The following is an 18,133-nucleotide window of genomic DNA, read 5'->3' as shown; positions in this document are numbered from 1 at the left end:
GGATAGTTTCTCAGGACCACATCAGTTGCTTCCTCCACCTCTGATCTGTTGTTCATCTCGCCGCTGGAAAGAGGATATTAATGCCTCTTGCTTGACACAGGATTTCGAGGTCCGCCTTGGACAGACTGCTGTACTTTGCAATCCTGTGTATGCACCTATGCTAGTAATTCGGCTCTCCCAAACTGGTCTACGAAAAGTTACCTGGATAATCCCACTGCTACCACCAGTTATAAACTGACGAGATAGCCTTTCTCTCATCAGTTTATCTTTTGTTTTACCACCTGGCTTAGGGTTCCTTTTTAACATCAGTACTGACCACACCTTCTGCTCTTACTCAGACACCCGCCGACGCACACCAGTTGTAAGAGTAGTCGCTGTCCCCAGCAGACTCCTACACGGATACCTATTGTGCGTGTTGTATACTGCTTATGTAACACGGCTCTGCTGCCGACTGCAGCTCCTCTATACCTGTAGGACACAGGTATACAGCAGATAATATGCAAGATCTTGTAAGCAGAATGGTGTATATTGCTTCTAAGGACTGTTACACCCTCCCCATGGGGTAGGGATGAGCACCCAGATGGAATACAAGAATATATACAAACAAAACGTGCTCTTCATACACAACCAAAACCAGTCTCCACACTGCATTAAATTCAAATAAACTTGGTGTACTGTGGATGTTTGGGCAGGGTGGCCAAATTGGGAGCAGCAATTAGACTGCACAGAGCCAGCACTCAGGACTAGATTTAACTGGGGCGGTATGAACAGGAGGAGCTCATTCTTCCCCTGGTAAGTGGTGAGGGCAGATCTCCATCTTATAAACAGGACTCTGGTCAGAGGGTGTTATCTAACTTTGGATTCAAACACAGTAATCTGTAATTTAACTAAGAACTATATGATTCACCTTTGGAACAATTCCACAGGAAGACACATGGCACTAAATGGGTGCAGTTATCAAGCTGATGCCTTCCCCCGATCTTCAACCAAGATATGATTTCCTGCGTTAGGGTGGCAAAATATACTGCCATAAATAGTCATTACCTTCATGATCTTTCTGCATTTACAACATACAGCAGACACGCTGTGGCAATAAAATAAAGAAAGCCACACAGGAGGGCACAAACAGAAAAGGCATGAGCCAGATACACAGGAGAGAAGACAGGAGGGAGGAGGTTCAGACACACATGGGAGAGAGACACGAAGGAAACAGACACACAGGAGACAAACATGAGAGGGGCAGACACAGGAGGGAAAGACAGACAGACTTACACAGGAGACAGACGGGAAGAGACAAGCACACAGTGGACACACAAAAGGGAGAGACGGATACACATACAGAAGAGGGAGAGACACAAGAGTGACAGGAGGGGGAGAGGGGAATAGTTTACTCAGAGGTAAGAAATTGGGAAGCTGTAGGGCAGAGCTGTAACTTACAATTTTAGCGCCTGGGGCGAAAACAAAAACGGCGCCCCCCTAGCTCTCAATTTTAACCAAATGAAGATAAAATATTTATAAACTGCGCCCCCTTTGAGTGTTGCGTCCTGGCCGGTCGCACCTATCGCACAGCCCTGCTGTAGGGAATATATAATGCATCAATATCAGATGTAGTTACTGCATATGGATGTGGGGGCGACATTAATTCACTGATGCACCTTTCAGTGGAAGAACTCTCAGTGCCACATTCTCCTAATAACACAGACAGTAATACAGGACATTCTTACTACGTCCGCTGACAATATGCTGGTTGAAGTTGTGAACATTTATTTGGAAGGGATTAGAAAGCCTCATTTGAGGCAGTAAGTTGGACCTGTCAGGTCTTCTCTCTGCACCACTGTTATGTCTTGTAAAACAAAGGACGTGGTCTACCCAGAGATCTGGTGAATATTACAGGAGGTAACAGATAAGATCCACAGTGAATATAAACATCTGTTAGGCGCAGATTTATATAACGTTCATCGCAGGTTGGGTGGATCCTCATCACCTCAAGGTCAAAGCTCCTTTACTCTGCAACTATTTGTTCTTTAGAAAACTAATTATGTTGTAACTAATATTATTTTCAAGTACAGACTACAAGCTGTGATCGGTAAAAAGAATTAAATAAGAAATGTGTCCAGTGTCATTAATTTAGTAGAATGGAGACATCTTCTTCATAAGCGTGTCTCCCCGACGCCACAGAGAGAAGGTGACTGCCCTGCAGAGCGTCCTCGCTCAGGTGTAGATGTTCTGCAGGGTTACTGTGATCTGGAATAAGATGGAGAGACCGGCGTCAAGGTACCGAAACTCCTGCTTTCTGGTTTGAAGCAGCTTACAAGTATTAAAGGTTTTACACACCTAAGCTTCCTCCTGACTTTAATGTATTGGCTTTCACATATCCTCTTGCAATTTTTACTAAATACAGTACCTTTGCTTTTTCCTGAGTTTTCCAGCCATCTATATACATCATCAGGCAGTTTTGTTGCCCTGATGTGCTGTCTGCATTGCCTACAATTGTACCCATAGTAAAAAAAAAAGCCAGGAACCACCGCACAGGACTACTTTCTAATTAATTTACCATGATCTCTTTTCCCTTTAGTAAACATTATTGTAACATCTATTATCTCTCTTTCATTTGGGAGGTGCCATCATTTACACTCATGAATATCACCATTTACTTGAACAAGCAAAGAGTCTTATCGTGATGTACTCTAAGAATAGTTAGTTTTCCTCTCAGTGCTCCACCCCTTTCCAAATCTCTACACTGGCTCCCTGTGTCCTCCAGAGTTCAATTCAAATTACTCACCCTTCCCTATGTGATGTTAAATACTTTTGTGTCAAAAAAAGACAAAAGCATTATAGGAGTGATACCTTTATTGGCAAACCCAATTTTTTTTTTTAATATTTGCTGCTTTCAGAGCACATATTTTATATGTATATATATTTTATATTTTATCCACCTCAGAACCAAATACGACTTCACCGGAGTACAGAATGGATTCACCTGCTAGGTGCGCAGCCATAGGGTACAGCATGCCGCTAAGGCAGAGGCACAAGGGCTAGCCCTAAGGAGCCCCATACATATCAATGGTCGCTGCCCCAGGATACTCCAAAGAGGGCAAATCTGATTTGAGCCCATCAGACTCCAGACCTTCCCACAGCCTTACTGACCCATGCAGAAGACAAACTGGGTCTAAGAGAAGCCCCTAACGTTCTGTAAATGGTGGCATCTAATTTCCTATCTATGTCGTCTTTTAAGGTAACAACATTAGGAATAGCAATGGTGGTCGTATTGGGAAGGCAGCTATGGGAGCATTCCCCTGGGTATTTCTATTCTCCTATATCCCAACTAGGGAGCAGATAAAGTGCCTGTAGTCTGTGCTAGACACCCACCTTCCATCCTCGCCGAGTGATGTTTCCTAAAATGAGCGTTTCTACTTCCACTCTGAGAAAAGTTCTTTCCGCACACCGGACACTGGTGAGATTTCACACCTATAGAAGGACAACATATTAATCACGGACAAGGCAGAAGGTGACATAGAGACAGGAGACATCCTCACCTGAATGGACAACTAGGTGCTTTCTGAGACTTGAATATTCAGCAAATGAGCGGCCGCACCCCTCAGTCTCACACAGAAACGGTTTCTCTCCTGTCGGTAGTGACGTCATGAGTGACAGCCAATCACAAGCAGCATTACTCACATTATTACAAGCGCTCACCCGTGTGGATGCGCAGATGGTTCTTCAGGTTTCCAGCTGTAGTAAACTGCTTCCCACAGCCAGGCTCTGAGCACAGGAAGGGCCGCTCCCCGTTGTGGGTGCGCATGTGGACCTTCAACCTTTGCAGGACGTAAAAGCTTTTCCCGCAGCCCTCCGCAGGACACGTGAAAGAACGGTCATTTCTGAAAATTAAAGCATAAGTCACCTTTGGAGGTTACACGTAACTAAACCCAATGACATCTGGTTTGTGATGTGGTGGAGAGTACTAAATATGCCCCATCCCCAAAGATAAAAAATCTGCTCAATAAAGCACTTGTTAGATACATTCCTCTAGAGAGTGCATCTAACCAATAGTAAGATGTAATATATGGATATCTGCAAAACAGATCCATTACTATTTTGCACAAATAATCCCCTACAAGCTGGACTGCGAGAGGAAAATGAGGAGAACAAACTCCACACAGAAAGCTGTGGGGTCAAACTCATGACCCCAGTGCAGAAACCCTATGTGTGCTGGCCCCAACATCTGAAAAATGGATTTTCTTGTCGCTGCTGAAATGGCCAATAGTGACTCTCCGAACAGCCGTAATTATACCCAAAATGGCCAACTGGGGAATAGGAGTACATCATTTATGAAAGAATTAGCTCCATCCCTTCAGAATTGGAGCCATAAACTCCATAATGAATGAAATAAATCAGCTTCTGATCCATAAGGCTATGTCTGATGCCCCACAGGAAGCTATAGGCTGTGATTATTTTATGAGTGTAACGCTGCCGCTAGGCTCATCTTCCTTTCTCGCCGCTCCTCTTCTGTCTCCCCCCCTCTACCAATCCCTTCACTGGCTCCCCTTCCCCTACAGAATCCTGTTCAAGCTCTTCACTCTCACATACAAGGCCCTCGCCAACTCCACAGCACCCTACATCTCCTCCCTCCTCATGCTCCATCCCGCCCTCTCCGATCTGCCAATGACCGTCGCCTCTCTTCCCCCCTGATCACTTCCTCCCACGCGCGTATCCAAGACTTCTCCCGCGCTGCCCCCCTCCACTAGAACCAGCTCCCCCGCTCCATCAGAACTTCCCCCAATCTGTCCAGTTTCAAACGGTGTTTAAAAATCCACCTTTTTCTTAAAGCTTTCCAGTCTCCCACTTAACTTCCTACCTGTTTTTCTGACTCTTCACCTTCATTCCCCTTCCCCTAGCCTTCACTCCCCTTCATTCCCCTCCCCCTATCCATTCCTCCTTCTCTCCCTCTCTCCCCTGTGTCTCTCTGTCAGTCTACCCCACCCCTTAGATTGTACGCTCCTTTGAGCAGGGTCTTCTCTCCTCCTGTCTTCTCCACTTTTAACTCTGCTCGCCAGCTACCCTGCCTTCCTCCTCGAGGACCCTCTTCCCGCGTCCCCTCTCGCTCCCTCTTCTTCCCCCTGGGGGTCTCCCTCTCAGCCGTGCCCTCCCTCCTTGGGGCCGTTGTTGGCTGACCTTCCCCTCTTCCCTCCCCTCTAGCTGTGCCTTGAGCTCACTGAGTTACTGTGATTATTGTTTACTGTACTGTGCTGTCTCACCTCGTATTGTAATCTTGTCTGTCCCTGTACGGCGCCGCGGACACCTAGTGGCGCCCTATAAATAAAAATTAATAATAATAATAATAATAATAATGTGTGGGAGGGCTGTGCAGGTCAGATGAAGAGGATGCCCCGAGTACTCCACTTATATAATGCTTGGAGGTATTTCACTGTAGCTTGTGTATGTATTTTTGGATAATTTATCCTTCAAGCAATTGATTGATGTAACCCGTGTCCTTACCGACCAGTGAAAGGGTACACCGCCATGCTGCGCTGAAAGCGGAGGAAGATGAATGGATTTGTTGGCGTTGAGTATGTAGCCGCAGGATTTTATGGGTATTACTAAGGAGAGGACTACTTAAGACTTGTTGGGAGAGTTCTTGAAACGTCCGGGACAGGAAGGAAATTAGGTTAGTGTCAGTAAGAAAATGATTGTGTAATAGCTGCGTTGTTATAGTAGGTATTATAGAGGAACCCATACTATTAGATTTGGGCTGCTTTAATTTTAGTAGACTTATCCTTGGTCTTTGTCCTAAATTAAACTGTACAAGCAGCATGGCACCATCACTTCCAATGTTGTAAAATAGTAATACACCTCTGCTCTGTATAACAAATGCGATGGTCTATAACACAGCTGGTTTCCTGGGCCTCCTAATTGGTACACATAGGGGGAGGTTAGTTTAAGATAGGGCTGTGCACTTTTTGGTTATAGTCACATGTAGTTGCCAAAATATCTTATATTAGGCACAAGAAAAGGAAATTACGCAATGTGTAATGAGGGGAGTGGCTTGCGGTCGTCTAAGTAACAGAAGGTTTTGTTAAGATTGGTGGAATAACAGATTACATTTTCCTTGTTTATTTAGTCTGATGTCCTGTATCAGAACACACTGCTGTTATTACCAGAGCTCACAGCCAACACTATTAGTTAGTCAGTGATCATAATGAGACTTTGGGGAACCTCAGATTGAAGAGTGTTTGAGAAGTAAAACATTGGTAGCGATAACATACCTGTGGGTTTTCAGGTGATATTTCAGGTGTGTCAGCCACCTGAAGGATCGGTCACAGCCGTGGAAGGAACAGCGGAGGCGTTTCTTGGAGTGTACGGCTTTTGTGTCAGCCTCAGGGGTGCTGTTCAGCGTGGTATCAGCTAGGAAAGATGGGATAAAGAGCGGTGTTTACTTCACATCCCTGAGTGGAGATTCAGACCACGCCGTGCCCATCATTACAGGGAAAATACTGCTGCCCCTTGATCCTGCTTATCGTTTAACAAGCAGCCAGTGCTATGGAGTATGTGGCAGTAATCTGACAGGTTGGTTTATACCATCTAACACATTACACCGACTCCAGGACACTGCAGCCATTAGTATCTCTGTCCTACATTATATATAAGAAACTGTTATAAACCTGTGATATAAAGAATGGAAAATCATTATTAACAATTATTTATATGTTGCCAGCACTTCACAATAGGCACCAGCTTTTAGGCAGCACCACGTACCATTACTGCCACTCTTTGCACTCCTTGCCAGCTGAGCCCGAGTAGCAGCAATAAGACTGTCATGAGCCAACTCCTGAACCCGCAGGAACCATGGTGTGCTGCTGTCTGTGCAATCATTGGACAGGAAATCATTCCCAGAATCCTCAGCTTCATCCTGAACAAAAACCAGGTGCTCAGAAGGTGACCCTAGTCCTAGAAGGTAAAAGTAACATTGTAATCCAGCACCACCACTAGATCATGTGTGTTATCTGACATAGAAATCTCCCGTGTACCTGCTACAGTACCACCTAGAGCTGCCATAAGAACCTCAGATCAGAGGGTCAAGAGAACAGATGGTTGTGTCCCAAACAGCTAACACTCTAGACAAGCAATGCCTACACCATTATAATTATCTCAGATGGTATGAAGGTCAGTGAGCAGTGTAATATAGCAGTGTAGTAACAGTCAGTATAATACACAGTGACTGGTAATGTAATATATGGAGTTAGGATGATATAATATACAGATGATATGAAGGTCAGTGAGCAGTGTAATATAGCAGTGTAGTAACAGTCAGTATAATACACAGTGACTGGTAATGTAATATATGGAGTTAGGATGATATAATATACAGATGATATGAAGGTCAGTAAGCAGTGTAATATAGCAGTGTAGTAACAGTCAGTATAATACACAGTGACTGGTAATGTAATATATGGAGTTAGGATGATATAATATACAGATGATATGAAGGTCAGTAAGCAGTGTAATATAGCAGTGTAGTAACAGTCAGTATAATACACAGTGACTGGTAATGTAATATATGGAGTTAGGATGATATAATATACAGATGATATGAAGGTCAGTAAGCAGTGTAATATAGCAGTGTAGTAACAGTCAGTATAATACACAGTGACTGGTAATGTAATATATGGAGTTAGGATGATATAATATACAGATGATATGAAGGTCAGTGAGCAGTGTAATATAGCAGTGTAGTAACAGTCAGTATAATACACAGTGGCTGGTAATGTAATATATGGAGTTAGGATGATATAATATACAGATGATATGAAGGTCAGTGAGCAGTGTAATATAGCAGTGTAGTAACAGTCAGTATAATACACAGTGACTGGTAATGTAATATATGGAGTTAGGATGATATAATATACAGATGATATGAAGGTCAGTGAGCAGTGTAATATAGCAGTGTAGTAACAGTCAGTATAATACACAGTGACTGGTAATGTAATATATGGAGTTAGGATGATATACAGATGATATGAAGGTCAGTGAGCAGTGTAATATAGCAGTGTAGTAACAGTCAGTATAATACACAGTGACTGGTAATGTAATATATGGAGTTAGGATGATATACAGATGATATGAAGGTCAGTAGGCAGTGTAATATAGCAGTGTAGGTAGTAACAGTCAGTATAATACACAGTGACTGGTAATGTAATATATGGAGTTAGGATGATATAATATACAGATGATATGAAGGTCAGTAAGCAGTGTAATATAGCAGTGTAGTAACAGTCAGTATAATACACAGTGACTGGTAATGTAATATATGGAGTTAGAATGATATAATACACAGATGATATGAAGGTCAGTGAGCAGTGTAATATAGCAGTGTAGTAACAGTCAGTATAATACACAGTGACTGGTAATGTAATATATGGAGTTAGGATGATATAATACACAGATGATATGAAGGTCAGTGAGCAGTGTAATATAGCAGTGTAGTAACAGTCAGTATAATACACAGTGACTGGTAATGTAATATATGGAGTTAGGATGATATAATACACAGATGATATGAAGGTCAGTGAGCAGTGTAATATAGCAGTGTAGTAACAGTCAGTATAATACACAGTGACTGGTAATGTAATATATGGAGTTAGGATGATATAATATACAGATGATATGAAGGTCAGTGATCAGTGTAATATAGCAGTGTAGTAACAGTCAGTATAATACACAGTGACTGGTAATGTAATATATGGAGTTAGGATGATATAATACACAGATGATATGAAGGTCAGTGAGCAGTGTAATATAGCAGTGTAGTAACAGTCAGTATAATACACAGTGACTGGTAATGTAATATATGGAGTTAGGATGATATAATATACAGATGATATGAAGGTCAGTGAGCAGTGTAATATAGCAGTGTAGTAACAGTCAGTATAATACACAGTGACTGGTAATGTAATATATGGAGTTAGGATGATATAATACACAGATGATATGAAGGTGAGTGAGCAGTGTAATATAGCAGTGTAGTAACAGTCAGTATAATACACAGTGACTGGTAATGTAATATATGGAGTTAGGATGATAAACTGATGATATGAAGGTCAGTGAGCAGTGTAATATAGCAGTGTAGTAACAGTCAGTATAATACACAGTGACTGGTAATGTAATATATGGAGTTAGGATGATATAATATACAGATGATATGAAGGTCAGTGAGCAGTGTAATATAGCAGTGTAGTAACAGTCAGTATAATACACAGTGACTGGTAATGTAATATATGGAGTTAGGATGATATAATATACAGATGATATGAAGGTCAGTGATCAGTGTAATATAGCAGTGTAGTAACAGTCAGTATAATACACAGTGGCTGGTAATGTAATATATGGAGTTAGGATGATATAATACACAGATGATATGAAGGTCAGTAAGCAGTGTAATATAGCAGTGTAGTAACAGTCAGTATAATACACAGTGACTGGTAATGTAATATATGGAGTTAGAATGATATAATACACAGATGATATGAAGGTCAGTGAGCAGTGTAATATAGCAGTGTAGTAACAGTCAGTATAATACACAGTGACTGGTAATGTAATATATGGAGTTAGGATGATATACTGATGATATGAAGGTCAGTGAGCAGTGTAATATAGCAGTGTAGTAACAGTCAGTATAATACACAGTGACTGGTAATGTAATATATGGAGTTAGGATGATATAATATACAGATGATATGAAGGTCAGTGAGCAGTGTAATATAGCAGTGTAGTAACAGTCAGTATAATACACAGTGACTGGTAATGTAATATATGGAGTTAGGATGATATACAGATGATATGAAGGTCAGTGAGCAGTGTAATATAGCAGTGTAGTAACAGCCAGTATAATACACAGTGACTGGTAATGTAATATATGGAGTTAGGATGATATAATACACAGATGATATGAAGGTCAGTGAGCAGTGTAATATAGCAGTGTAGTAACAGTCAGTATAATACACAGTGACTGGTAATGTAATATATGGAGTTAGGATGATATAATATACAGATGATATGAAGGTCAGTAAGCAGTGTAATATAGCAGTGTAGTAACAGTCAGTATAATACACAGTGACTGGTAATATAATATATGGAGTTAGGATGATATAATACACAGATGATATGAAGGTCAGTGAGCAGTGTAATATAGCAGTGTAGTAACAGTCAGTATAATACACAGTGACTGGTAATGTAATATATGGAGTTAGGATGATATACTGATGATATGAAGGTCAGTGAGCAGTGTAATATAGCAGTGTAGTAACAGTCAGTATAATACACAGTGACTGGTAATGTAATATATGGAGTTAGGATGATATAATATACAGATGATATGAAGGTCAGTAAGCAGTGTAATATAGCAGTGTAGTAACAGTCAGTATAATACACAGTGACTGGTAATGTAATATATGGAGTTAGGATGATATAATATACAGATGATATGAAGGTCAGTAAGCAGTGTAATATAGCAGTGTAGTAACAGTCAGTATAATACACAGTGACTGGTAATGTAATATATGGAGTTAGGATGATATAATATACAGATGATATGAAGGTCAGTGAGCAGTGTAATATAGCAGTGTAGTAACAGTCAGTATAATACACAGTGACTGGTAATGTAATATATGGAGTTAGGATGATATAATATATAGATGATATGAAGGTCAGTGATCAGTGTAATATAGCAGTGTAGTAACAGTCAGTATAATACACAGTGACTGGTAATGTAATATATAGAGTTAGGATGATATAATATACAGATGATATGAAGGTCAGTGAGCAGTGTAATATAGCAGTGTAGTAACAGTCAGTATAATACACAGTGACTGGTAATGTAATATATGGAGTTAGGATGATATACTGATGATATGAAGGTCAGTGAGCAGTGTAATATAGCAGTGTAGTAACAGTCAGTATAATACACAGTGACTGGTAATGTAATATATGGAGTTAGGATGATATAATATACAGATGATATGAAGGTCAGTAAGCAGTGTAATATAGCAGTGTAGTAACAGTCAGTATAATACACAGTGACTGGTAATGTAATATATGGAGTTAGGATGATATAATATACAGATGATATGAAGGTCAGTAAGCAGTGTAATATAGCAGTGTAGTAACAGTCAGTATAATACACAGTGACTGGTAATGTAATATATGGAGTTAGGATGATATAATATACAGATGATATGAAGGTCAGTGAGCAGTGTAATATAGCAGTGTAGTAACAGTCAGTATAATACACAGTGACTGGTAATGTAATATATGGAGTTAGGATGATATAATATACAGATGATATGAAGGTCAGTGAGCAGTGTAATATAGCAGTGTAGTAACAGTCAGTATAATACACAGTGACTGGTAATGTAATATATGGAGTTAGGATGATATAATATACAGATGATATGAAGGTCAGTGAGCAGTGTAATATAGCAGTGTAGTAACAGTCAGTATAATACACAGTGACTGGTAATGTAATATATGGAGTTAGGATGATATAATATATAGATGATATGAAGGTCAGTGATCAGTGTAATATAGCAGTGTAGTAACAGTCAGTATAATACACAGTGACTGGTAATGTAATATATGGAGTTAGGATGATATAATATACAGATGATATGAAGGTCAGTGAGCAGTGTAATATAGCAGTGTAGTAACAGTTAGTATAATACACAGTGACTGGTAATGTAATATATGGAGTTAGGATGATATACTGATGATATGAAGGTCAGTGAGCAGTGTAATATAGCAGTGTAGTAACAGTCAGTATAATACACAGTGACTGGTAATGTAATATATGGAGTTAGGATGATATAATATATAGATGATATGAAGGTCAGTGAGCAGTGTAATATAGCAGTGTAGTAACAGTCAGTATAATACACAGTGACTGGTAATGTAATATATGGAGTTAGGATGATATACTGATGATATGAAGGTCAGTAAGCAGTGTAATATAGCAGTGTAGTAACAGTCAGTATAATACACAGTGACTGGTAATGTAATATATGGAGTTAGGATGATATAATATACAGATGATATGAAGGTCAGTGAGCAGTGTAATATAGCAGTGTAGTAACAGTCAGTATAATACACAGTGACTGGTAATGTAATATATGGAGTTAGGATGATATAATACAGAGATGATATGAAGGTCAGTAAGCAGTGTAATATAGCAGTGTAGTAACAGTCAGTATAATACACAGTGACTGGTAATGTAATATATGGAGTTAGGATGATATAATACACAGATGATATGAAGGTCAGTAAGCAGTGTAATATAGCAGTGTAGTAACAGTCAGTATAATACACAGTGACTGGTAATGTAATATATGGAGTTAGGATGATATAATACACAGATGATATGAAGGTCAGTAAGCAGTGTAATATAGCAGTGTAGTAACAGTCAGTATAATACACAGTGACGGGTAATGTAATATATGGAGTTAGGATGATATACAGATGATATGAAGGTCAGTGAGCAGTGTAATATAGCAGTGTAGTAACAGTCAGTATAATACACAGTGACGGGTAATGTAATATATGGAGTTAGGATGATATACAGATGATATGAAGGTCAGTGAGCAGTGTAATATAGCAGTGTAGTAACAGTCAGTATAATACACAGTGACTGGTAATGTAATATATGGAGTTAGGATGATATACAGATGATATGAAGGTCAGTGAGCAGTGTAATATAGCAGTGTAGTAACAGCCAGTATAATACACAGTGACTGGTAATGTAATATATGGAGTTAGGATGATATAATATACAGATGATATGAAGGTCAGTAAGCAGTGTAATATAGCAGTGTAGTAACAGTCAGTATAATACACAGTGACTGGTAATGTAATATATGGAGTTAGGATGATATAATATACAGATGATATGAAGGTCAGTAAGCAGTGTAATATAGCAGTGTAGTAACAGTCAGTATAATACACAGTGACTGGTAATGTAATATATGGAGTTAGGATGATATAATACACAGATGATATGAAGGTCAGTGAGCAGTGTAATATAGCAGTGTAGTAACAGTCAGTATAATACACAGTGACTGGTAATGTAATATATGGAGTTAGGATGATATAATACACAGATGATATGAAGGTCAGTAAGCAGTGTAATATAGCAGTGTAGTAACAGTCAGTATAATACACAGTGACTGGTAATGTAATATATGGAGTTAGGATGATATAATACACAGATGATATGAAGGTCAGTAAGCAGTGTAATATAGCAGTGTAGTAACAGTCAGTATAATACACAGTGACGGGTAATGTAATATATGGAGTTAGGATGATATACAGATGATATGAAGGTCAGTGAGCAGTGTAATATAGCAGTGTAGTAACAGTCAGTATAATACACAGTGACTGGTAATGTAATATATGGAGTTAGGATGATATAATATATAGATGATATGAAGGTCAGTGAGCAGTGTAATATAGCAGTGTAGTAACAGTCAGTATAATACACAGTGACGGGTAATGTAATATATGGAGTTAGGATGATATACAGATGATATGAAGGTCAGTGAGCAGTGTAATATAGCAGTGTAGTAACAGTCAGTATAATACACAGTGACGGGTAATGTAATATATGGAGTTAGGATGATATAATATACAGATGATATGAAGGTCAGTAAGCAGTGTAATATAGCAGTGTAGTAACAGTCAGTATAATACACAGTGACTGGTAATGTAATATATGGAGTTAGGATGATAAACTGATGATATGAAGGTCAGTGAGCAGTGTAATATAGCAGTGTAGTAACAGTCAGTATAATACACAGTGACTGGTAATGTAATATATGGAGTTAGGATGATATAATATACAGATGATATGAAGGTCAGTGAGCAGTGTAATATAGCAGTGTAGTAACAGTCAGTATAATACACAGTGACTGGTAATGTAATATATGGAGTTAGGATGATATAATACACAGATGATATGAAGGTCAGTGAGCAGTGTAATATAGCAGTGTAGTAACAGTCAGTATAATACACAGTGACTGGTAATGTAATATATGGAGTTAGGATGATATACAGATGATATGAAGGTCAGTGAGCAGTGTAATATAGCAGTGTAGTAACAGTCAGTATAATACACAGTGACTGGTAATGTAATATATGGAGTTAGGATGATATACTGATGATATGAAGGTCAGTAAGCAGTGTAATATAGCAGTGTAGTAACAGTCAGTATAATACACAGTGACTGGTAATGTAATATATGGAGTTAGGATGATAAACTGATGATATGAAGGTCAGTGAGCAGTGTAATATAGCAGTGTAGTAACAGTCAGTATAATACACAGTGACTGGTAATGTAATATATGGAGTTAGGATGATAAACTGATGATATGAAGGTCAGTGAGCAGTGTAATATAGCAGTGTAGTAAGTCAGTATAATACACAGTGACTGGTAATGTAATATATGGAGTTAGGATGATATACTGATGATATGAAGGTCAGTAAGCAGTGTAATATAGCAGTGTAGTAACAGTCAGTATAATACACAGTGACTGGTAATGTAATATATGGAGTTAGGATGATATAATATACAGATGATATGAAGGTCAGTGAGCAGTGTAATATAGCAGTGTAGTAACAGTCAGTATAATAATCAGTGACTGGTAATGTAATATATGGAGTTAGGATGATATAATATACAGATGATATGAAGGTCAGTGAGCAGTGTAATATAGCAGTGTAGTAACAGTCAGTATAATACACAGTGACAGGTAATGTAATATATGGAGTTAGGATGATATAATATACAGATGATATGAAGGTCAGTGAGCAGTGTAATATAGCAGTGTAGTAACAGTCAGTATAATACACAGTGACTGGTAATATAATATACGGAGTTAGGATGATATAATACACAGATGATATGAAGGTCAGTGAGCAGTGTAATATAGCAGTGTAGTAACAGTCAGTATAATACACAGTGGCTGGTAATGTAATATATGGAGTTAGGATGATATAATATACAGATGATATGAAGGTCAGTGAGCAGTGTAATATAGCAGTGTAGTAACAGTCAGTATAATACACAGTGACTGGTAATGTAATATATGGAGTTAGGATGATAAACTGATGATATGAAGGTCAGTGAGCAGTGTAATATAGCAGTGTAGTAACAGTCAGTATAATACACAGTGACTGGTAATGTAATATATGGAGTTAGGATGATATACAGATGATATGAAGGTCAGTGAGCAGTGTAATATAGCAGTGTAGTAACAGTCAGTATAATACACAGTGGCTGGTAATGTAATATATGGAGTTAGGGTGATATAATACACAGATGATATGAAGGTCAGTGAGCAGTGTAATATAGCAGTGTAGTAACAGTCAGTATAATACACAGTGACTGGTAATGTAATATATGGAGTTAGGATGATATAATATACAGATGATATGAAGGTCAGTAAGCAGTGTAATATAGCAGTGTAGTAACAGTCAGTATAATACACAGTGACTGGTAATGTAATATATGGATTTAGGATGATAAACTGATGATATGAAGGTCAGTAAGCAGTGTAATATAGCAGTGTAGTAACAGTCAGTATAATTCACAGTGACTGGTAATGTAATATATGGAGTTAGGATGATATACAGATGATATGGAGGTCAGTAAGCAGTGTAATATAGCAGTGTAGTAACAGTCAGTATAATACACAGTGACTGGTAATGTAATATATGGATTTAGGATGATAAACTGATGATATGAAGGTCAGTAAGCAGTGTAATATAGTAGTCAGAACAGTATTTTAAAGTAAAAGGAACATTAATAAACTGGAATCAACCCTGAGGATGGATACTAAATATTGAATAATTAGGAATACTGATAATAATAATGGTGGATTTCAAGAGCATTACCTGGTCACCATGGCAGACAGAAGGAACAGACGTGATATGATCTAAATATATAAAAGTTCATGAAGCCAGTGTATTTAAACACAAGATGATTTGTCATCTAAAATTAAAGTGAGGGAGACTAAAAGCAAATATAATTTATTTGTTTTTTTACAAAAAAGCTCTATGAATCCATGAAACAGCCTCCCAGTAGAGGTGGTAGGGTTATATATAGATAAAGATAGAATACAACGATGAAGAAGAAGAGCAGGCAGACAGATGGGCTCTCGGTTACCTGATCTGGCGAGATTGAGGAGGATGAAGGAGGAGTTATCATTCACAGGAAGGTCTTGTAGCAGCGATGAAGGTTCGGAGGGAGAAAGTAACGCTCTGCTCTTATCCTCGGTGGTGTCTGTACTGGGGTCAATATCCACCTGGAGGCTGTTCAGTAATCCGGCATCGGGCCCTTTAGATGAGATTCGCTCGGCCCCAGAGACACCTATAACAAACAGGGTCATTATATTTACAGGCTTTCAGAGGAAAAGCAAAATGTTCAGCGCAACATATATGTAAATGACCCAATTTCTCAGCAGTGTTGTGATTATTAATAACATTGAAGACAGACGCATGAATCCGCTAAGCATAGAAATCCACATGGTACCCCTGGGACAATCTACGGCTATGTAACAATTGTAAAACAAGTACATTGATAGGATACTATTCCTTTACAAAACAGACTAACTCTCTATATTAATGTTCTATCAATTATGTTTATTTAAACCATATCACAGATAAAGATACACCCAACACTACCAATACAGTTAACCACCATTTACAGTAGCACAAAGTAACATTTAGCAATTATGTATGAAATAATCATGGTAATACCCAGCTTCAGACTGCAGCACTCACAATGCTGGGAAATTGGGGAATTATACAGGTTTTCTCATCATTAGAGAAGGAGAATGAGATTACATATTTGCCACTAAATCTGGAGGGAGATGGGTGGATAAGGGACCACTGGCTGCGGCATCTTCCGGGTCAATTTTGTGGAAAAAACAACATGCACAAGTTGAACCAAGAGGAAACCATGGGCGCCCTACACAGCTTCTCTGCCACGGTCAAGTGCTTCCAGGGTCAGAGGAAAGAATAGGTGCTGGAGGTGAGTGGACAGGAAGTAGAGGAAGGGGGTTTCTATGGCCAGACCACCACAGGCCTTGGGCCTTTGTAAAGTATTTAGCCTTTAATTTTTACTTGTTTTCCTGCAGAGAATTTCTCTAAACATTCATTTTACTTTAGTAAATCCAGATATGCTTATACAGGGTGTGTAAAAACTTCAGAATCATAAACCTATATAGACTAATTCTCCCTACGGCAGTTTACACCAGCTTTTTATTTTAGCTTTTAATGATCCCTCCAGGAAGAAAATGCCGTACATGTGTTTATCCCCACACTCCGAATCCAGGAGCGTGGAAACCGCAGCAATACTAACTTAACATACTTCTACTTGGCCACTTCTTTTGAAACAAACAAAACATAGATATTTATTAGTAGCAGTGAAATGCTGCCCATCATCAGGTATAATGCTAAGTTAACGGCCAACATGCTTCACAAAACACCTATTAACTATTCCATGACTTACAAATCGGTGCTCCTGTCATCTCTACCCATCACCACCACGTGGTGTCTCAGGATCACCATATCCCACCACAAAACAGGCACCTACTGAATATTATGATTTTTCCCATTCTGAGTTTAAGTGCAAAATTCCAACCAATCCTTCCAGAAAAAAAGTTTGATCTGGACAGAAAGACAACAACATCGGTGGAACCCCGGCTGCCTTATTGGTGTCAGACCGATGAAGAGGGTGGAACTGCTCCAATCTGGTGAGATACATCCTCTATGGATCATACACCTGTAAACTTATCTCAGGGCTTTGGATCAGATATGACTGTAAGGTGCTGTTCCATAGCTGCTCACGGGAGGCCATCAATCCTCCTCAATACATAATGGCCAATAAGCATATGGATTCCATCAGGTTCTGACATTACTCCTCTTATTATCTATAGTTCTCTTTTCTGATTTGAAACGTGATTGGAAGGTAATAACATCATTAGAACAGTAAGTCTTCAATGAAGGAAGCCCGACTTATTCTCTGATCGAGCATCTTACCTGGCAGCAGTAATGAGCCACATTCTGACGTCTCGGGCAGGAGAGAAAGACA

At 39.1% G+C, this 18,133-nt stretch overlaps 1 protein-coding gene across 3 annotated transcripts in view; it reads right to left on the bottom strand.

Annotated features, from left to right (window-relative positions):
- Window positions 1–1,747: 1,747 nt before the first annotated feature.
- ZNF410 (zinc finger protein 410) overlaps window positions 1,748–18,133 on the bottom strand; it is an 18,957-nt gene continuing 2,571 nt past the window's right edge. For 2 of the 3 annotated variants that reach the window (XM_075194591.1, XM_075194592.1), the window contains exons 3-10: window positions 18,082–18,133; window positions 16,205–16,408; window positions 6,754–6,945; window positions 6,264–6,402; window positions 3,697–3,878; window positions 3,537–3,626; window positions 3,370–3,468; window positions 1,748–2,244 (exon numbers count right to left, since the gene is read on the bottom strand). The exon at window positions 18,082–18,133 is cut by the window's right edge and continues 78 nt beyond it. In XM_075194591.1, the coding sequence (XP_075050692.1) occupies window positions 2,123–2,244; window positions 3,370–3,468; window positions 3,537–3,626; window positions 3,697–3,878; window positions 6,264–6,402; window positions 6,754–6,945; window positions 16,205–16,408; window positions 18,082–18,133 (1,080 nt within the window). In that variant the 3' untranslated portion in view covers window positions 1,748–2,122. The remainder of the gene's footprint in view (window positions 2,245–3,369; window positions 3,469–3,536; window positions 3,627–3,696; window positions 3,879–6,263; window positions 6,403–6,753; window positions 6,946–16,204; window positions 16,409–18,081) is intronic. The other variant, XM_075194593.1, reaches the window with a different exon arrangement.

Source organism: Mixophyes fleayi, unplaced genomic scaffold (genome assembly GCF_038048845.1).
Source record: "Mixophyes fleayi isolate aMixFle1 unplaced genomic scaffold, aMixFle1.hap1 Scaffold_65, whole genome shotgun sequence".
Classification (NCBI taxonomy): Eukaryota; Metazoa; Chordata; class Amphibia; order Anura; family Limnodynastidae; genus Mixophyes; species Mixophyes fleayi.
The sequence above is the reverse complement of the archived record's forward strand: the minus strand, read 5'-3'. Positions and strand labels throughout refer to the sequence as shown.